The sequence below is a fragment of the Alosa pseudoharengus genome, unplaced genomic scaffold (genome assembly GCF_046254945.1).
Source record: "Alosa pseudoharengus isolate Yale_2024_CS ecotype anadromous, Long Island Sound unplaced genomic scaffold, YU_APseudo_1.1 YU_APseudo_1.1_scf_17, whole genome shotgun sequence".
NCBI lineage: Eukaryota > Metazoa > Chordata > Actinopteri > Clupeiformes > Clupeidae > Alosa > Alosa pseudoharengus.
Genome location: NW_027468640.1, coordinates 19,852,319 through 19,875,201, shown reverse-complemented (window position 1 = coordinate 19,875,201; position 22,883 = coordinate 19,852,319). Strand labels below are relative to the sequence as shown.

Sequence of the window (22,883 nt, the reverse complement as noted above, 5' to 3'; positions counted from 1 at the left end):
TGTTGCAAACAAAATCAACCTAAACATGCTCAGATTATGTGATAGATGAGGCGCCGTTGATCATCTCTCCATTGTCGTACAAAGTCGCCCAGACAATTTGATTGGCCCGAACAGGTCTGCTTCAGGCATAGTTGCTCCACAACGGTCCAGAGCGAACTTCTCAACCTCATATTTTGTAGGCAGGGCTAAGTTTGGTTGGCTTCCAGGGTAACTAAAGCTATTTCTTTATAACAAGGCGAAATTGATTTACTAATGAAACACCATGGGAAAGATCTTAACTGCAATCATTGCTGAGCCAGCTCAATGCTCATACATATCACATAGGTACAGTACATGCATGATAACTTTGCTTGTTGATAGACTTTCCACCTTGCCAGTCATTTAAATTAGGGCTGTAAATATGACTACAGTGGTTGGCAATGCTGTAAAAGAAAGATACAATATTGGAATCACAATACATTTCGGCCTTGATGGCAATGCTTTATGCATAATTGAAAAATAGGTTTAGACATTCATAAGCATTTTGACTGCATGCAATTGGTTTTGATATTCAATGCTATTTTCTAGTACAACTCTCTCTCTCTCTCTCTCTCTCTCTCTCTCTCTCTCTCTCTCTCTCTCTCTCTCTCTCTTGGGCACTTGGGCAAATGATGAATTGCAGTTTGTTGTTCTTAGAATTATGGCTTCCTGGTGAGGCATCATGATAACGTAATGGCTAAGGAGCTGGGCTAACTGCGTGCAGTGATCATACAAGTTGTGGGTTCAATTCCCTGCTGCCACTGTTGTGCTTTTGAGCATGGCACTTAATACTGAGTTGCACAGGAGAGAATTGCTCTTGAAGTAATTTTAAGTCCCTTTGGATAAAAACATCAGCCAGATGAATGTTGCTGTAGTAATTCCTTGAATTATGGCTACTGTGGTGTGGTGTGATAATAACTAAACTCTTGATTATATTGCATACTGGCATTATGTCTTGTACTTGTAACTTTGCACACACATTGATGTTTCACTTGAAGATGAAAGTAGCAGTTCAGATCTCTACTTTAAGGAAGAAAAAGTCAATTTTGGTGGTTGTTGTATGTAGATGCCTGCAGAAGAAGGGAACAAATTGCTTCCCACATCAACAGCACATCTGCTGAGATTGGTCACATGTGGGAAAATAATGATATCCAAATTGTTATTGCTATCATTGTGTGCTCACTAAAGCTCAACCAGTCACAGTAGGTAAGCTTAGGATCCGACTTTGTCAATGTTGTCTACCGTATGTCCACTTCACTTACACCTTCACTTACGCCTGGGAGAATCCAGACAAACCTCTTAACATATTTGAATTTGCTTTGCAGGTTAGTCTGACAAGTAGGCCATTGACACCCATTTTCAATATTCCAAAAACTCAGGCACCAATCACAATCACTTATCCAGTAGGGGCTGGCTTTATATAATGACAGATAAAATTCAACACAACCAATGGCTGCACTGGTGGCAACAGGGTTAAACAGATATGTATTTACATGTATTTTCTTTGGAATTCAGTAAACAACTTAACAAAATATTTAATAGCTGCGCTTCTGAAACATTTCACTGCTGGTTACGCCCCTGGAAGTCTTAAGTTAATGAAGACTTTCCAGACCCACTCACAATCATATATCATGAGACAGACATTGTTAGCCTCTGATGTTATCATCTGTACATATACATGTCGTGACTGGACATGGTACGGTACCTCTTATACATCTGGGACAACGGAATTCTTAATTATAGTGTAGCCTTGCTATTTGGAGTGTATGTTCGCTCGTGTATGTTCCTTCATGAGGGACACAGTAAAACTTCTCACCAGGCTACAATGAACTGACTTTATTCGAGGATCACAACCAACACAACACGCAGTCAATCCCACAACCCACTCTTCCAAAATAAAAGTCTCCTTTCACAATTGACATTCCCATATTAAAAGTCTCCTTTCACAATTTACATTTTTGTGTTAAAAGTAACCCAATCCTTCCTACAATAGCATTCAGGTACTTTCTCACATCACTGGATACTTGTCGCCCGTTATCCCCGTAGCCCTGCCTATCGCTACACTGAGTGTGCAGCCAGAGACCCCTGTGTTCACTGGAGAGGAAGTCACTCTGAAGTGTGAGATAGAGCCTGAGAGTGTATATGATCACATCCTGTTTTTATTTGCATTTTACACAACGTCCCACCTTTTTCTGATTTGGGATTGTATATTGAAGTTATGTTCATCCTTTGTTTCAAAAGACGCATATTTAGTCGGTTTATTACTGAGTTTCTCAACCAGAGGGGGACCCAGAGAGCAAATCACTTTGCGTTCAACATTTTATTAATTCGATTCCATTGTTCTCAATAGAACTCCGCACACCAGCACTCTGCCGCCACCACCGGTGTGTGAATTACGATTCAGTTCTATTTTGTGGGCGCCGCTCCATAAAAAACTTCAGCGCTGATGTGTGCGGCAAGTGACCGGCACACTCAGGTCGGCGCTGGTGTCAACAGTGCTTTAGTGGCACAGTTGTAAAGTCATTCCCCATTTTGCAGCTCTATTGTCCAATCAAGTTTGAAATCCTTGATATTGCGAAAGCACACAATGACCTCAAATAAAAAATAATTGATAACTCACCTCAAATACATTAACCCAAAAGTAACACGACTTTTAACAGTAACAGTTCCACAGACAGAGCCACAGAGAGGAGAAGAGGGACAATGTCAATGATGAGTGTGGTCACATGGTACTTGTCAAAATGGGTCTGTTGGTCAAATAATCAATGAAAACAAAACTGACAGTCAGTGTCAAACTCAGCACTTTGGTGTGCAGCATTTCTCAGAAGTAGTTATCTCAGAAATTATGTTTTTATTTCTGGTTGACTACAGAGAACAGAGTATATATGTGATTCTATGGCATTGACATTTTGCTTTTGTCTCTCAATCTGAATGTCTCACATTGTCTTTGTTTTCTTTCCTCGATAACAAACAATGGCAATTTGATATACTGTAATTACATTATACAACTATAGTATACTTAATGTTGAGTACAACTACAGTGTTCAAATTATAAAAAACAACTCAAGTAATGTTGTATATGACACTAAAATATAATCAATAATCTGTTTTCACAATTTGACCTTCAGTTCATACTTAAATCTAGGAAAGTAAAACATTATCAAAATTAATATTTCCATTTATTTTGTTGTATTGAAAATGCAGGTTACTTTTCTGTCAGAGGGAAGAAAATGTGTGCCATGGATGAATATTTCACTGAGTTTGCACAATATGGTACAGTGTTTGGGCACGTGCCCAATGAAGAGATGTGGCAAGCATGAAAGCTTTTTTTAAGTGGCAGCCCAAGTTGATGACATGATGATTCAGCATTGTGTGACCTCACTTTAACTTAGTAGAGAATGAGAGTGAGAGGCATAAAGAAGACCTGATGGAGATGTTGGGATCACCCCTCAGGTGTGGGAGTTGTCCAGGGTGCTGAATTGCTTGGTAGGCAGGGGTTGCAGCATGGGTCTCAGACTCTCACAAAGGCTTGCTTTGCCCATCATTACTTGTTCTGGCATGTGCTTTCAACAGTGCATTAACATCCATGTGAACCAACCTTAACACCAGTGACACGCAGATCAACTAAAGATGACAGTGAGCATTTGCCAAGCAGCCACAGGCCTCAAAGGCTCCGACCGCTGACCCTGTTAGCTTTCTTCTTCTTAAAGAGACAGAGTACACTTCCCCTTTAGTGCTGTCATAGGGCTATAACACAATGATCACTCCTGATGCAGCTTCATCTAGCTGCTTAGGTCAATATATATGCAGTACCAGTCCTCTCTTCATCACAGAGTTTCCAGTCTCATCAGGGGCCACAGGACACTCAAAAGAACTGAACATGGCCACTGCGTAAAGAAACATGCTAACTTTTTAGGAAATTAGCTTATTTGCCATCTACACCAGAGTTATATAAGAGCATGCATACCGCTCTCTTCTCTGTGCGTGCAATAACCCAGTCTGACCCTGTTAGCCTAGCTTAGCATAATTCACTGGAGGTCGGTGAGAGACTATAGCTAAAACAGAGCTATAGGCCAACTAGTCTATTTCCAAGAAACTTGGTGTGCTTTTGCAAGAGAACAGATACATAGAGAGAGGAGGTTGGAGAGGAGGAAACGTGTCAACCATGCTTATGTTCACGTAGTTGTGAAAACGGACCTCATGTGTGAAACCAAAGATGACAGTTTATTAGCAACAAGCACAACAGCTGTGGCTCTTGTCCAAAGTGGCACTTCTAAGTATCATGTTTTGTAGAAATTGCTGTGGGAAACTTCTGCATGTATGGTGGTGGGAGACCAAAATTACCAACCACTGTACCTCACCCCCACACCCCCAACACACATACAAGAATAGAATTAGTAAAGAACATGAAAGTGGTGTGGGAAAAAAATCCCCTTATATACAGGGTCGGTTTCCTGTACATGGCTAAAGACTAAAAGCCTAAAGCCTTTTTAACAGAAAACCTCATTGAATTTGTCTTATAGTCCTAGACTAAGGCTCAGTCCATGTAGAGGTAACCGACCCCTAGTACTCCTGCCATTGTGGGTGGGGGCCAGAAAGGATCCTGTAGGATTGAACCATCCATCTGCACAGGCCTTTACCACACAGAGGAGAAAAGGAACACCGTCATGGAGCGTCATGGTTACTTAGTTGGCCACAATCACCCAGTGTGGGAAATCAAAGATGACAGACTGTCAACAGACAAGACAGCTACCGCTTTGTTTTTGTGAGGCATTATTTATATTAACTTTGTTATCTAGATAATTTGCTCCACCTCAGACTCATGTTTTCCTGAATGGCTTGCAATTTATACTATATTATCGTCTTGTTCTCTATCTGAGTCTGAGTGGCTGTTTCCTTTTCTCTCATTTTCCCTTTCTTTCCATCTCTCTATCACTCCATGCTCTGTCCGTTCTCCATCACTGTCTATTGCTAAAGGTTATAATGTGCACAATGAGAGGAGGTGAGAGGTTGTGGTTTTGCTCTGGTTTCCTCTCCAGGCCGTGATGTGTGCTGTGTGTAGGGTGGGCGCGCATTTCCTTTGTAGACAACATGAACAGAGCTAATGCAGTGGAAGTGCTGAACACTGTACAAATCAAAATTATCATTTTAATTAGATTATGATGCTATATATAGTGTTTTTGTTTATCTCCAACTCTTTCATAGTTTGTGTCTGAAACCAAGGCAGCTGAAAAAAAGGAACACTCAAAGCCCAAAAGGGGTATTTCGCGATGACAGCCTAGCCTGGGTGTTCCCATGCTGCCTTGCGCGCGATTTGATTCACGCTGCTAAGGCAGCCTGGAGACCATGGAGCAAATTTTCGCCTGAGATAGGGGACCAATCACAGAACAAGGGGGAAAGCAAGATGATGATGAGCTATGCACAGACGCATTTGATAGACATCCGTGGCACCCAATAAACGGATCTGGGCATTTTTTTCAAATACGAGAAAATGAACGCTTGGTTTCCAGACCACGTCTCATTGAGAAGTGGTGGCGCTAGCCAGGCTAATGACAGCCAGTGCTGAGTGCTTTTTGACGTTCACACATCAAGTTTGCACAGCAACATCTTTTTTTTTTATTTGTGGTTTTAGGCAGATCATAGCAGCCTTCAAACGGTCTGTTTCCCCTGCTTCCTCATTCACAGAAGCTGACTGCACAGAATATCACACATAGACATAGACACAAATGGCATTATAATAATACATAAAATCTCCACACCAAAATGCATGTTGAATGCATTTATTTTATTGTTAAAGGGACACCAGGCAACATTTCATTTGTTAATTACTCATCTTCGTAAGTCGGCATTTGGTTAAATGACTCATTACAGGGCGAATGAAGACTCTCTCGCCCGCCCCTACTGCCTGTAGAAAGAATATCCCGCTTGCAAGTTCAGTGTATCGTACCCGCCGACCGAACCAGGATCAGTTTACATCCTGCATCCACAGCACAGAGGCAGGCTAACGAAACCCTAGCGATTGTTGCAAACGTGTGTATAATAGCAGAGCTGGCGAAGAAGCAGCGAAAACCCTTGACGGAAGATGCAAAAAAAAGGAGAAGAGCTTCAGACCGAGCGAGGGGGAGTTTCGTAGAGAAAAAGCATCAGGCTTGCCTGGTGTCCCTTCAATTATCGCTTTACTGTACTTCACAAATCCGTCCCCTCTAGAGGATCTGGCTGACATACCAGTGGTGTAGAATATAAGTAGAAAAACAAAGTATCTGTCAGACATGAGAGGTTCAGGCCGTCGTCTTTTCCATCCTAATATCACAGAAGATAAACACTATCTCTAACTGTCTGTGCATGTGCATGTGCATGTGCTTGTGTGTTTGCCTGTTTATGTGCCTGTGTGTGTGCATGTGCATGCATGCGTTTATATGTCTACTGTGTGAGTATGTGTCATACATAGGATTACTGTGAATGTATGTGTGTGCGTTTGTATCTGTTTATGCACATGTGTGCATATGGAATGGGTTTACATGACCCCTGGAGGCAAACATACGCAAAAAATTGGTCATCCTAGGCCTTACGGTTCTCAAGATATTCACAGAAAACTGTGTCTGCCCTACCCTCCTTTCGGGGGGTCCAGTTCAGCGGGGGGGCTACAGATCAAAACAAAAAGCGATGGTTCCATGCTATCCATGTGGGGTTACATGCCCACCAAGTTTCGTGTACCCCGGTCTTTCAGTGTCCCGGGAATCCTTGTTGGTGTACGGTCACTAAATGTACACATCAATTATTTTATTGTAAGGCCCCCCATGAACGAAAGTCCATGAAACTTGGCATGCATTCGGAGATTGTCATAATGATCCTACACTTTCAATTTCGTGCAGTTTTGACCATGTCAGCCAGAGATATTTTGATGAAAACACCTAATGTTTTGCTTTTTAATTTTTAACTAGGTGGCGCTATACATGAAATAAGTGGTAATGGGATAGGTTGACATGCCCCCTTAAGACCAACATACAAAAAAAGTGGACCTCCTAGGCCCTACGATTCTCGAGATATTCACAGAAAACTGTATCCGGCCACCTACAGGCCAGTTGGTGTATAGTAACATAAATTAATTTATTGTGTGGCCCCCCATGAATGGAATTCCGCGAAACTTGGCGTGCATACAGAGGGTGTCATAATGATCCTACACTTACAATTTCGTGCAGTTTTGACTATGTTAGGTCACAGATACCTGCGATTACAACACCTCATTTTTACTTTTTTGTGTTTAACTAGGTGGCGCTATACATTAAATTAATGGTTATGGAATGGGTTGACATGGCCCTTTGAGATCAACATACAAAAAAAAGTGGTCCTCCTAAACCCTAAGGTTCTCAAGATATTCACAGAAAATTGTGTCTGCCCTACCCTCCTTTCGGGGGGTCCAGTCCAGTGGGGGGGGGGGGCTACAGATCAAAACGAAAAAAGGAGGTTCCATGCTATCCATGTGGGGTTACATGCCCACCAAGTTTCGTGTACCCCGGTCTTACAGTGTCCCGGGAATCCTTGACGGAAATTTGGACATGCGAAAAAGAAAAAAAAAAAAATCTGACTAAACCTATATGACTTCGCTGCGCGGCTGTCATAAATAATAATTCATCCACTAATATTACATATTAACATGTCAGCTGTTGTGAGCTTCTGATTTGATCATATGCCAGTTGTTGTGACTTCTGGTGTAAAGCAATCCAAATCTCTCATCTCTCGCATGCTTCCTCTGTCACTTAGCTATATGAGGATGGGTATATATTTGTTCTCCTGTTTCAGTTCCTTGTTCTGTAGGCCTACCACTTCTAAAGATTAAAATACACAAACTTTTAGAGGCTGATAATAATTTGGGAAGTTGGTTGGATTATTGAATTATTGTACAAAATGTATTGTTGTGTCACACACACACACACACACACACACAAACAAACAAACAAACACTCTCTCTCTCTCTCTTTGATGCTCACCAACTCTCTCTTTCACTTTGTTAACCACAGCTCTCCTCCCTTATTCTCTGGGGGTTTGACTTTTGCGAGTCTATCTCTCTCTCATCACACTTCAACATCTCAGTCTCTCAGTAACACGACGGCACACAGCATGGAGCTCTGTCTTCTGCTAGGTGAGTCAATCATGTGTGTATGTGTGTGTGTTTGTGTTTGTGTGTGTGTATGTGGTGAGGGGTTGATCTGGAAGTTTCTTCCCCTGTGACTTTCACCAGCTTTCATTATCGGCATTGAGCATATAGACAACTGTGGCTCTGCTCATACTCACATGATTTGTTGTCTGTCCATGTTGTTGAGTGATGCAAAGAAAATATGCAAATGCAAGAATTAATGAATGTAAATAATGACGGTTTCTTTCTGTCATTGAAATATTACCCCTTTTAAAAATACTGTTGCTTCAAGGGGTTTTACACAATGTCATGATCAAAGTGATTATTTGAATCAAACGTTATGTGAAGTACTGATATATGTATATACTGAACTATTGTCCAATGCTAATTTTAGAATTCTGATACGACAGGAAGAAGGGTTTCAACCACAAGTCACATGTCTGAAAGAGTTATGATTTATTTCATGGATGTCATTGATACAAACACTGCTACCATGTGGTCGTACTTGTCTGTGTGGGGGCAGCCGTGGATTACTGGTTAGCGCTTCGGACTTGTAACCGGAGGGTTGCCGGTTTGAACCCTCACAGGATCATAAGAGTATATACTTGTTTTGTGTCTGTGGAAAGGCAGGCTGCTATAATATAAAACACTAAGGGCCCTAATATGTACTGTGTGTTTTTCTGATACAAACACTGCTACTGTATGTGGCTGTACTTGTTTGTGTTGTGTCTGTGCAAAGGCAGGTTGCTACAATATAAATCAGTAAGAGCCATGACTAAGAGCCAGCCAAGTTTTAGTCAATCCTACGTCTAAAAAGCTTACAGTAGCCTGATATTGTCATCAGGGGTGTAGTGGTAAAATAAGAGGTGGGTAAACTATGAATTCTCTGATCATGGTGAGGTGGACTGCGTCATGCGGTATCGGATTTTTAAAAAAGACATTCAGAACATGTTTGATGATAGAGGTTATTGTTCAATGTTTATAACAATATCAATGGTATTACATGTAAATGGTTCCTAGAGTGTTGATGAGCGTACATTTTGTAAATGTGGATAATACAGTGCAATCTATTCAGAATTTGAGTATGTTACTGTTCCAATGGGCCGTGATTATGGGGCGTTTTTCAAACGATACAGGAGGGGAAATGCAGAGTTTTTTTCCATATATCCACATTGGCTGGAGTTTTCAGAAATAATTGTTTCAGTGATAAAAACTTCGGTTTTTGTGTAAATGAAACGCCAAACTGCCTGGTATGCATTTTACTACGTGTAAATGGGGTCTTAGAAGCTGTCTGTCTAGCTTCTAGACAGCGTTTTTGTTGCAAACAAAATCAACCTAAACATGCTCAGATTATGTGATAGATGAGGCGCCGTTGATCGTCTCTCCATTGTCGTACAAAGCCCGCCCAGACAATTTGATTGGCCCGAACAGGTCTGCTTCAGGCATAGTTGCTCCACAACGGTCCAGAGCGAACTTCTCAACCTCATATTTTGTAGGCAGGGCTAAGTTTGGTTGGCTTCCAGGGTAACTAAAGCTATTTCTTTATAACAAGGCGAAATTGATTTACTAATGAAACACCATGGGAAAGATCTTAACTGCAATCATTGCTGAGCCAGCTCAATGCTCACACATATCACATAGGTACAGTACATGCATGATAACTTTGCTTGTTGATAGACTTTCCACCTACAGTGGTTGGCAATGCTGTAAAAGAAATATACAATATTGGAATCACAATACATTTTGGCCTTGATGGCAATGCTTTATGCAAAATTGAAAAATAGGTTTAGACATTCATAAGCACTTTGACTGCATGCAATTGGTTTTGATATTCAATGTTATTTTCTAGTACAACTCTCTCTTTCTCTCTCCCTCTCTCTCTTGGGCACTTGGGCAAATGATGAATTGCAGTTTGTTGTTCTTAGAATTATGGCTTCCTGGTGAGGCGTCATGATAACGTAATGACTAAGGAGCTGGGCTAACTGCGTGCAGTGATCATACAAGTTGTGGGTTCAATTCCCTGCTGCCACTGTTGTGCTTTTGAGCATGGCACTTAATACTGAGTTGCACAGGAGAGAATGGCTCTTGAAGTAATTTTAAGTCCCTTTGGATAAAAACATCAGCCAGATGAATGTTGCTGTAGTAATTCCTTGAATTATGGCTACTGTGGTGTGGTGTGATAATAACTAAACTCTTGATTATATTGCATACTGGCATTATGTCTTGTACTTGTAACTTTGCACACACATTGATGTTTCACTTGAAGATGAAAGTAGCAGTTCAGATCTCTACTTTAAGGAAGAAAAAGTCAATTTTGGTGGTTGTTGTATGTAGATGCCTGCAGAAGAAGGGAACAAATTGCTTCCCACATCAACAGCACATCTGCTGAGATTGGTCACATGTGGGAAAATAATGATATCCAAATTTTTATTGCTATCATTGTGTGTTCACTAAAGCTCAACCAGTCATACAGTAGTAGGTAAGCTTAGGATCCGACTTTGTCAATGTTGTCCACAGTATGTCCACTTCACTTACACTGTAGCCTGGGAGAACCCAGACAAACCTCTTAACATATTTAAATTTGCTTTGCAGGTTAGTCTGACAAGGAGGCCATTGACACCCATTTTCAATATTCCAAAAACTCAGGCAGGCACCAATCACAATCACTTATCCAGTAGGGGCTGGCTTTATATAATGACAGATAAAATTCAACACAACCAATGGCTGCACTGGTGGCAACAGAGTTAAACATATGTATTTACATGTATTTTCTTTGGAATTCAGTAAACAACTTAACAAAATATTTAATAGCTGCGCTTCTGAAACATTTCACTGCTGGTTACGCCCCTGGAAGTCTTAAGTTAATGAAGACTTTCCAGACCCACTCACAAACATATATCATGAGACAGACATTGTTAGCCTCTGATGTTATCATCTGTACATATACATGTCGTGACTGGACATGGTACGGTACCTCTTATACATCTGGGACAACGGAATTCTTAATTATAGTGTAGCCTTGCTATTTGGAGTGTATGTTTGCTCGTGTATGTTCCTTCATAAGGGACACAGTAAAACTTCTCGCCAGGCTACAATGAACTGACTTTATTCGAGGAAAACAACCGCCCGTTATCCCCGTAGCCCTGCCTATCACTACACTGAGTGTGCAGCCAGAGACCCCTGTGTTCACTGGAGAGGAAGTCACTCTGAAGTGTGAGATACATGTAGAGCCTGAGAGTGTATATGATCACATCCTGTTTTTATTTGCATTTTACACAACGTCCCACCTTTTTCTGATTTGGGGTTGTATGTTGTTACTTTGTTTCAAAAGATGCATATTTAGTTTGTTTATTACTGAGCTTCTCAACCAGAGGGGACCCCGAGAGCAAATCACTTTGCGTTCAACATTTTATTAAATATTCCATTGTTCTCAATAGAACTCCGCACACCAGCACTCTGCCGCCACCACCGACGTGTGAATTACGATTCAGTTCTATTTTGTGGGCGCCGCTCCATAAAAAACTTCAGCGCTGATGTGCGCGGCAAGTGACCGGCACACTCAGGTCGGCGCTGGTGTCAACAGTGCTTTAGTGGCACAGTTGCAAAGTTATTCCCCATTTTGCAGTTCTGTTGTCCCATAAAGATTGAAATCAGCCTTGATATTGCACACAATGACCTCAAATAAAAAATAATTGATAACTCGCCTCAAATACATTAACCCAAAAGTAACACGACTTTCAACAGTAACAGTTCCACAGACAGAGCCACAGAGAGGAGAAGAGGGACAATGTCAACGATGAGTGTGGTCACATACACTTGTCTGTTGGTCAAACAACCAATGAAAACAAAACTGACAGTATGTCAGTGGCAAACTCAGCACATTGGTGTGTGCAGCATTTCTTAGAAGTAGCTAAATTTATTTCAGATCTCTGTCTCAGAAATTATGTTTTTATTTCTGGTTGACTACAGAGAACAGAGTATATATGTGATTCTATGGCATTGTAATTTTGATTTCGTCTCTAAATCTGAATGTCTCACATTGTCTTTGTTTTCTTTCCTCAATAACAAACAATGGCAATTTGATATACTGTAATTACAGTATACAACTATTACCTACATGATGAATACAACTACTGTGTTCAAATTATAAAAGAAACTCAAGTAATGTTGTATGGCACTGAAAGATAATCATCTGTTTTGTTTTGAAGTAAAACAATCTTAAAATTGATATTTCCATTTATTTTGTTGTTTTAATATATTGAAAATGCAGGTTACTTTTCTGTCAGTGGGAAGAGAATGTGCCAGGGATGAGTTTGTACAATATGGTACAGTGCATGCGTGTGTAACGGAGGCGGACTGAGATAGCATGCTAGTTGAGTATGTAAATCCTCACACCCTTAACCTTTAGAACGCTTTTAACCGCTGAGTTGGAAGCCTGGGCATTTAGCTCAGTGGTTAGAGCGTTCAACTCCCATGCTGGTGTGTGTTGAGGTGGTGGGTTCGAGAGCCATGAGTGGCGGACGAATTATGACCTCTGTTACAGTGGTGCTGTGACCCGGATCATGGGAGTGAGGATTTAGGGAGGTGAGTGTAATGGAGGCGAACTGAGCTAGCATGCTAGTTCAGTGTGTAAATCCTCACACCCCTAACCTTCAGAACGCTTCTAACCGCTGAGTTGGAAACCTGGGCATTTAGCTCAGTGGTTAGAGCATTCGACTGCCATGCTGGTGTGTGTTGAGGTGGCGGGTTTAATGGCCATGAGCGATGTGAAGAGATGAGGCAAACATGAGAGCTTTTTTAAGTGTCAACCAAAGTTGATGACATGATGCTTCAGCATATTGTGTGACCTCACTTTAGCACAGCAGAAAATGAGAGTGAAAGGCATACAGAAGGCCTGGTCCAGATGTTGGGAACACCCCTCAGATGTTGTCCAGGGTGCTTAATTGCTTGGTAGGCATGGGTTGCAGCATGGGCGGATTATGAACTTTCGGGCCCCTGGGCCCAGATGTATTAAGGGCCCCCCACTTATTGTCGTATATGTGGGAGGGGGGGTTTGGGGGTCCTACCCCAGAACATTTTTAATTTGTTTGATGTGATTTCCTGTATTCTGGTGCATTTTGGAGATAGCCAATACTAAATTCAATCAGATTCATAGCCTACATCCTGATTTGTTGATATGGAGGCAATGATTCCATGCAAAGGCTTGGGCTTCAGGGCCCTCTGACCCCTTGGGCCCCTGGGCCTGGGCCCGGTAGGCCCGTGCAGTAATCCATCCCTGGTTGCAGCATGGGTCTCAGACTCTCACAAAGGCTTGCTTTGCCCATCATTACCTGTGCTGGCATGTGCCTTCAACAGTGAATTAACATCCATGTGAACTAGCCTTAACACCAGTGAACCGCAGATCAACTAAAGATGACAGTGAGCATTTGCCAAGCAGCCACAGACCTCAAAGGCTCTGACCGCTGACCCCGTTAACTTTCCTCTTCTTAAAGAGACGGAGCTCACTTCCTCTTGACCATGATCCACCATCATGCAGCTTTGTGTGACGTCCCATTAACTCAGCAGAGAATGAGAGTGAGAGGCATACAGAAGGCCTGATCCAGATGTAGGGAACATCCCTCAGATGTTGCAGATGCAGTTGTCCAGGGTGCTGAATTGCTTGGTAGGCATTGGTTGCTTGGGTTTCAGAGTTTCACAAAGGCTTGCTTTGCCCATCATAACCTGTCCTGGCATGTTCTTACAACAGTGCATTAACATCCATTCATTAATTATTCATCCATGTGAACTAGCCTTGACACCAGTGAACCACAACAACTAAAGATGCCATAGTGAGCATTTGCAAAGCAGGCACAGACCTCAATGACTCAAACCGCTGACCTTGTTAGCTTTCTTCTTCTTAAAAAGACAGAGAACTCACTTTTAGTGCTGTCATAGGGCTACAACACAATGATCACTCCTGATGCAGCTTCATCTAGCTGCTTATATATGCAGTATCAGTCCTCTCTTTATCACAGAGTTTCCAGTCTCATCAGGGGCCACAGGACACACGAAAGAACTGAACATGGCCACTGCGTAAAGAAACATGCCAACTTTTTAGGAAATTAGTTTATTTGCCATCTACACCAGAGTTATATAAGAGCATGCATACCCCTCTTTTCTCTGTGCGCAATAACCCAGTCTGACCCTGTTAGCCTAGCTTAGCATAATTCACTGGAGGTGGGTTAGAGCATTTTGACCAGTGGTCCCCAAACTACGGCCGGATACGGCCCGCCACCTCATTTTGGGTGGCCCCCCAAAACATGTCCGTGGTATATAGCATCTGCCCCGCATGGGAGTATGACATTGTCAAACTATAACCTCCGTAATTTCCCCCATTCATTCTCTATAGCGAGTCTTAACAGTACACGTGTAATACTCTTTTTGTCCACTGGTGGTTGTTTTGGCGCTGTTTCGCGTTTGCCATCGAAAACGGAATGAAGTGTAGGCCTACTTGCAAACAATGTAAGAGGCCTATGCTGACTGTATCAGTGCTCAAAGTATTCTAAAAGTTTATCAATTAATTGCTAATAACTAACTAACTTCTATTCAAGTCATATTTCTGGTACTTTCTGGGATAATTATTTCTATTTTGTATCCACTCGTTCAAATGTTCATACAAATTCACAATTCACAAAGTTCTCATCAGGTGTGTGAAAGTGGTCATTTCAGATGTTTTTGCCAGCACTTGAGCTGTGTATGCAAAGACACAGAGTTCAGAGTTCACACATTTTGAATATTTCATTTGAGCTACATTTTACACTGATATGGCATGATAGCAATATAAACACAGCTAGCAATGGTATTAACAGTAGCCTATGATCAAATGTAATGGAATATTCAACTAAGGTAGACTGTTCACAGCACTAAGCTATTTATGGTTACTGATATACTCCGATTCTCTGGCCCTCTCTTAGAGCCAGGCATTTTGAGCTGGCCCTCCGAAGAAAAAGTTTGGGGACCACTGATTTAGACTATAGCTAAAACGGAGCTATAGGCCAACTAGTCTATTTCCAAGAAACATGGCGTGCTTCTGAAAGAGAACAGATACAGTACATAGAGAAGAGGTTGGAGAGGAGGAAAAGAGAGAGGAGGAAACGTGTCAACCATGCTTATGTTCAAGTAGTAGTGAAAAATGTCCTCATGTGTGAAACCAAAGATGAAAGTTTGTTAGCAACAAGCAAAACAGCTGTGGCTCTTCTACTTGTAAGTATCATGTTTTGTAGAAATTGTGCTTCATAAATGAGGAACCATAAAAAATAAGGGACTACATTTTATCAAAAAGTACAAGTGCAGGTGGGAAACTTGTGCATGTATGTTGGTGGGAGACCAAAATTACTCAGGAGCCAACCACTGCACCACACCCCCACCTCACCCCCACACCCCCATACCCCCAACACACATACAACACATACAAGAATAGAATTAGTACAAAACATGAAAGTGGTGGGCAGGAGTGGGAAAAAATCCCCTTATACTGTATACAGGGTCGGTTTACTGTACATGGCTAAAGACTAAAAGCCTAAAGCCTTTTTCAACAGAAAACTTGAATTTGTCTTATAGTCTTAGACTAAGGCATAGTCCATGTATAGGTAACCTAGCCTGGCCTCTGCCTGCCTACGTACTTCCGCTCAATTTCTTTTCCCTACAGTACTCCGTCTGGAATAGGTTGATTCGCCCTCGTTTACTTTGGTAGTTGGGCAGCCGAACCAACCAGTGAACAGAGGACGTCCCTGAGAGCGATTACGTTACACAGGCATGGTGTTTCAATTACTACGTCCCTACCCACGAAGCATACCGCTTGGAATACATCAACGTAGGGAGCGAAAAGGGCTTATACTTATGAAATCTTTGAGAAACAGTGAATAAAAGGCGCAAATAAGGTTGGTGTGAGTTATTTTAGCTCTTTCTAGTTTAGCCTATTAACAGGAGTGTCACGAACGAAGTCACAGTCGCGTAGGATGCTATATCATCAGTTAAACTTTAGTCATAGCCTACCTTAATTTTGTCACTTGAAATACGAACGTACCCGAGTCAAACTTTAGTTTAGTAAGCTACATGGTCGCGTCAAAATCGCTATTTTTCAAACACTAAGAAGGCTCGACATAACATGAAACTTTGATCGAAGCATCATCAGTGTCTCTACTCTCTGCGAAGTCAGAGAGTCTGGTTTCCAGGCTACAGGTAACCGGCCCTTAGTACTTCTGCCATTGTGTGCGGGGGCCAGAAAAGATCCTGTAGGATTGAACCATCCATCTGCACAGGCCTTTACCACACAGAGGAGAAAAGGAACACCGTCATGGAGCGTCATGGTTACTTAGTTGGCCACAATCACCCAGTGTGGGAAATCAAAGATGACAGCCTATCAACAGACAAGTCAGCTACCGCTTTGTTTCTTTGAGACATTATTTTTAGTACCTATGTTATGATAATTTGCTCCACCTCAGACTCATGTTTTTACGGAGCCCTCCGGGTGACAAAACTTTTTGCGAGATCTCGCAAAACTTTTGCGAGATCCTGCAATGAGATCCTGCAAAAGTGCATCGTTTTTTCTTCATGTTTTTTTTCCCCATTACTTTTTTTTTTTTTTTTTTAACCCATGTTTTTTTTTTCCCATGTCACCCGGAGGGCTCCGTATGTTTTCCTGAATGGTGTAAGAAATTAATCCTGCCGAATTGTATATGAGTGATATCATTTCTCCAACCAAGATTAAGTTCTGATGTTCTGATGGCAGGCCAGATGGTTTGGTGCCAGGTGAGGTGTGAAACACTAATGATCATATAATGGGTTTTAGGGGTAAGCCATTGAAAACCATCCCAGCCTAAGGTGTGAGGTTAACTCAATTATCATATATATAGGACAAAAGGCTATCTGGGTAGAAGCCAGATAAATTTGCATTAAGCGCTTTTAGATATAACCTCCGGAGTATATGAGGAGGTTTGTTAAACGGAGGTCCTACCCTCCGGATGATTCAGATATGATGCTAACCTGCGGACCTAATACTGACCTTATACGGACGTATGTGTGAACGACAAACACGCACATTACAGAATCTCCGTGTGGTTGTCGAGTAAGGGGTGGGGACTTGTAGAGTTCACAAGATGTGAGATATGACGCAGAATATATGCGGCCGCTGCTTGTCACAGCTGCTTTTTGTTTACAAAATGTAGCCTATGCATTATGTAGGCTAAAGAAGAGAAGTCTATTATGCATAGGCTAATACTAGGCTAATACCAGAATATAATGACTTGAATTGGTAACTTTTAGTTAGTTCAGGCAGACAGGAGGAAGGAGTTGACCCAGACACGAAGGAGAGAGAATGCCGAGGACAGGCATAGGTTGAACCTTTGTGAACTTTTGTGAACCATTTCACACTGGAATAAACCACTTTGCTGTATTAATCCGAAGAAGAGGATACCTTTCTTAATCTTTCTTACAATGGCTTGCAATTTATACTATATTATCATCTTGTTCTCTATCTGAGTCTGAGTGGCTGTTTCCTTTTCTCTTGTTTTCCCTTTCTTTCCATCTCTCTATCACTCAATCCTCTTTCTGTTCTCCATCACTATCTATTGCTAAAGGTTATAATGTGCACAATGAGAGGTTGTGGTTTTGCTTTGGTTTCCTCTCCAGGCCGTGTGTGCTGTGTGTAGGGTGGGCGCGCATTTCCTTTGTAGACAACATGAACAGAGAGTTTGCTAATGCAGTGGAAGTGCTGAACACTGTACACATCAAAATTATCATTTTAATTAGATTATGATGCTATATATTGTGTTTTGTTGTTTATCTCCAACTCTTTCACAGTTTGTGTCTGAAACCAACGCAACTGAAAAATGGAACACTCAAAGCCCAAAAAGGGTATTCGATGACAGCCAGTGGAGAGTGCTTTTTGACGTTCACACATCAAGTTTGCACAGCAACATCTTTTTTTGTATTTGTGGTTTTAGGCAGATCATAGCAGCCTTCAAACGGTCTGTTTTCCCCTGCTTCCTCATTCACAGAAGCTGTCTGCACAGAATAGCACACAGAGACACAGACACAAATGACATTACAATAATACAGAAGACTACACACCTAAATACATGTTACATGCATTCATTTTATTGTTAATTATTGCTTTACTGTACTTGTAAGATCTCTACACCAAAATGCATGTTGAATGCATTTATTTTATTGTTAATTATCGCTTTACTGTACTTCACAAATGCCTCCCCTCTAGAGGATCTGGCTGACATACCAGTGGTGTAGAATATAAGTAGAAAAAAAAGTATCTATCAGACATGAGAGGTTCATGCCGCCCTCTTTTCCACCCCAATATCACAGAAGATAAGCACCTTCCTCTAAGTAGTTCTGAAAAATAATTTATCCAATAATATTACATATTAACATGTCAGCTGTTGTGAGCTTCTGATTTGATCATATGCCAGTACAGGGGTGCCACTGGAGGGGAGGGGGACTGGGGTATGACGATTCTAACGGCCCAGCACGGACCCCAGAGAGCCCCCCCAATAATACTACATATTACTGGGGGGCCCAGAATGATTGTCTGTCATAGGGCCCTGATTATTTAGCAGCGCCCCTGTGCCAGTATAAATGGTGTGACTGTTGATGTGCAACTGTAAATGTTGTAACTTCTGGTGCAAATTCTTGAATTTCCCCTGGGTATCAATAAAGTATCTATCTATCTATCTATCTATCTATCTATCTATCTATCTATCTATCAAAGCAATCCAAATTCTCATCTCTCGCATGCTTCCTCTGTCACTTCAGCTATATGAGGATGGGTATATATTTGTTCTCCTGTTTCAGTTCCTTGTTCTGTAGGCCTACCGCTTCTAAAGATTAAAATACACAAACGTTTAGAGGCTGACAATAATTTGGGAAGTTGGTTGAATTATTGCACAAAATGTATAATGTATTTTTGTGTGTTAATTACACATGTACACACACACACACAAACAAACAAACAAACAAACAAACAAACAAACAAACACACTCAAATTCAAATTCAAAGGAGCTTTATTAGCATGACTGTTTGTATACAGTGTTGCCAAAGCCAGTGTTACAGATAACACAGTAGAATAACAAAAGAAAGAAAGACATACAGCATTGCGGGTATAACATGTGAACATAGAATAAATAATAGCATATGAGTGTGCGTGTGTGTGTGTGTGTGTGTGCGTGTGTAGGTGCGTGAGTATACATATATACATGTACACACATCTCTCTCACTCAATCTCTCTGTCTCTCTCTCTCTTTCTCTCTCTGATGCTCACCAACTCTCTCTTTCACTTTGTTAACCACAGCTGTCCTCCCTTATTCTCTGGGGGTTTGACTTTTGCGAGTCCATCTCTCTCTCATCACACTTCAACATCTCAGTCTCTCAGTAACACGACGGCACACAGCATGGAGCTCTGTCTTCTGCTAGGTGAGTCAATCATGTGTGTGTGTGTGTATGTGTGTTTGTGTGTGTGTGTTTGTGTTTGTGTGTGTGTATGTGGTGAGGGGTTGATCTGGAAGTTTCTATCCCTGTGACTTTCACCAGCTTTCATTCTCGGCATTGAGCATATAGACAACTGCGATATGCTCATACTCACATGATTTGTTGTCTGTCCATGTTGTTGAGTGATGAAAAGAAAATATGCAAATGCAAGAATTAATGAATGTAAATAATTACGTTTTTTTATTGAAATATTATCCTTTTATATAAAAAATTATGTTGCTTCAAGGGGTTTTACACAATGTCATATGTCAATAATCACAGTGATTATTTGAATCCAAAGTTATGTGAAGTACTGATATGTACATACTGAACTATTGTCCAAAGCTAATTTTAGAATTCTGATACGACAGGAAGAAGGGTGGCTGCAAGAGCGGGGGCCACTACTGTAGTGGAATGGGGCATTGATGGGTAGCACGGCAACGGGTCAGGTCGCTGGGGCAGGGGAGATGGCACACTGGGCTTAACTGGGCAGGGCCTGTAGGGCCGTGGAGGAGGGTGTACAGGTCTCTGCTGGGCAGGGCGGCGGCAGGGCAGCCGCAGTGGTAGAGGACAGCTCACTGGGCTTCGCTGAGCGGGCGGTGTCCGGGCATAGAAGAGCGGCGTACAGGGCCCCGCATGCCAGGGGGACATGGGGGGCAGTCTCTGGAGTAGAAGAACGGCACACAGGGCTCTGCGTGGCGGCGTCCGGGCAGTCACTGAGGTAGAAGAACAGCACACAGGGCTCTGCTTAACAGGGCGGCGTCCGGCGTAGAACGGCACACAGGGCTCAGCCAGATGAGGGCAGACGTGGGGGGCAGTCTCTGGAGTAGAAGAACGGCACACAGGGCTCTGCGTGGCGGCGTCCGGGCAGTCGCTGGGGTGGAGGGACGGCATGCAGGGCTCTGCTGCAGCGGGCAACAACGGGAGGGCGGGAATGACGTAGAAGAATGGCATTCAAGGCTCAACTCTCCAAGCGGCGGGCCGTTACACACGTAACCTCACCACATGCATGGAGCGTTACTCCCCGCCGGTCTGCACACAAATCACACGTTAGGAGAGGAGGGTGTGTTCACACAAAACATTCCCACTACAAGCATTAACACAAGTGGAGGTTGCACAGCACGATTGGACATTCACACATAAGGGCACACAGGCCAAAACTCACGGCAGCCAGCCAAGGGTGGTTAGGCTGTAAGAATAAGACCTGAACCAAAACATTGTTTTCTGGTAGTTTTTTAAAGTTATTGCACTGTCAATATCTTGTATAACACCAAGACCACGAAATAATTCCATTCACACTGATGATAAAGCTGGGGAACGGTGTTTCAAACCCCTTGAGAAAGCAGGTGGCCAGTAAGAGATTTCAAACAAACAAGCAAACAACATATCACAATGCAAAAATACGTACTATTTCCCTCTGATTATATGCAAAAGTGAAACCGGAGTTTGTTCCATATATCCACATTGGCTGGAGTTTTCAGAAATAATTGTTTTCAATGATAAAACCTCTGTTTTTGTGTAAATGAAACGCCAAACCGCCTGGTATGCATTTTTACTATGTGTAAATGGGGTCTTAGAAGCCATCTGTCTAGCTTCTAGAAAGCATTTTTGTTGCAAACAAAATCAACCTAAACATGCTCAGATTATGTGATAGACGAGGCGCTGTTGATCATCTCTCCATTGTCGTACAAAGCCCGCCCAGACAATTTGATTGGCCCGAACAGGTCTGCTTCGGGCATAGTTGCTCCACAACGGAACAAGTCCAGACCCAACTTCCCAACCTATGTTAGGCAGGGCTAAGTTTGGCTGGCTTCCAGGGTATAAGCTATTACTTTATAACAAGGCCAAATTGATTTGCTAATGAAACACCATGGGAAAGATATTTGTTGAGTCAGCTCAATGCTCACACATATCGCATAGGTACAGTACATGCATGATAAGTTTGCTTGTTGATAGACTTTGCTCCTTGCCAGTCATTTAAATTAGGGCTGTAAATATGACTAATGACTACAGTGGCTGGCAATGCTGTAAAAGAAAGATACAATATTGGAATCACAATACATTTTGGCATTGATGACAATGCTTTATGCAGAATTGAATGCAATTGGTTTTGATATTCACTGTTATTTTACTCTCTCTCTCTCTCCCTCTCTCTCTTGGGCACTTGGGCAAATGATGAATTGCAGTTTTATTGTTCTTAGAATTATGGCTTCCTGGTGAGGCGTCATGATAACGTAATGGCTAAGGAGATGAGATAACTGCATGCAGTGATCACACAAGTTGTGGGTTCACTTCCCTGCTGCCACTGTTGTGCCCTTGGGCACTTAATACTGAGTCGCATGGATCCCTTTGGATAAAAACATCAGCCAGATGAATGTTGCTGTAGTAATTCCTTGAAGTATGGCTTACTGTGGTGTGGTGTGATGATAATAATTAAACTCTTGATTATACTGCATACTGGCATTGTGTCTTGTACGTGTAACATTGATGTTTCACTTGAGGATGAAAGTAGCCATTCAGATCTCTACTTTAAGGAAGAAAACGCTAATTTTGGTGGTTGTTATATGTAGATGCCTGCAGAAGAAGAGAACAAATTGCTTCCCACATCAACAGCACATCGGCTGAGATAGGTCACATCTGGGAAAATAATGATATCCAAATTGTTATTGCTATCAGTGTGTGTTCACTAAACCTCAACCACTCATAGTGGGAAAGCTTAGGATCCGACTTTGCTTGTAAATGTTGTCTATGTCCACTTCACTTACGCTGTAGCCTGGGAGAACCCAGACAAACCTCTTAATTAGCTCTGCAGGTTATCACAAGGAGGCCACTGACACCCATTCCGCAATGTTCCAAAAACTCAGACACAACCAATGGCTGCGCTGGTGTCAACAGGGTTAAACAGATATGTATTTACATGTATTTTCTTTGGAATTAAGTAAAAAATTAATTTAAAACCTTCTTTACAATACATATTTAGTAGCTGCGCTTCTGAAACAATTTGGTCAGAGAATTTAAGATTTTAAAGGTGCCCTGCCACACAAAACCGTTTTTACTTGTATTTTTAAAAACATGTTAGGTCCATATGTGTTTGTGCTATGTCGTGAATGTGAAAATGAACAGCTAACTCCTTTGTCAGCTCTAGCCACTGAAAAGAAATAAGCGGAGAAATTAGGCCAATTGCAAAAGCTCTTCAGATTGACGTGGAATTGA

General features: G+C 41.9%; 1 protein-coding gene across 4 annotated transcripts in view; it reads left to right on the top strand.

Moving 5' to 3' along the window:
* The window catches only part of LOC143127380 (hemicentin-2-like), a 50,943-nt gene that overhangs the window by 11,253 nt on the left and 16,807 nt on the right, over nucleotides 1-22,883 (top strand). For 3 of the 4 annotated variants that reach the window (XM_076288856.1, XM_076288854.1, XM_076288853.1), the window contains exon 1: nucleotides 19,422-19,616. In XM_076288856.1, coding sequence (XP_076144971.1) covers nucleotides 19,457-19,616 — 160 coding nt within the window. In that variant the 5' untranslated portion in view covers nucleotides 19,422-19,456. Of the gene's footprint in view, nucleotides 1-8,036; nucleotides 8,159-19,421; nucleotides 19,617-22,883 lie in introns of those variants that run through there. The other variant, XM_076288855.1, reaches the window with a different exon arrangement.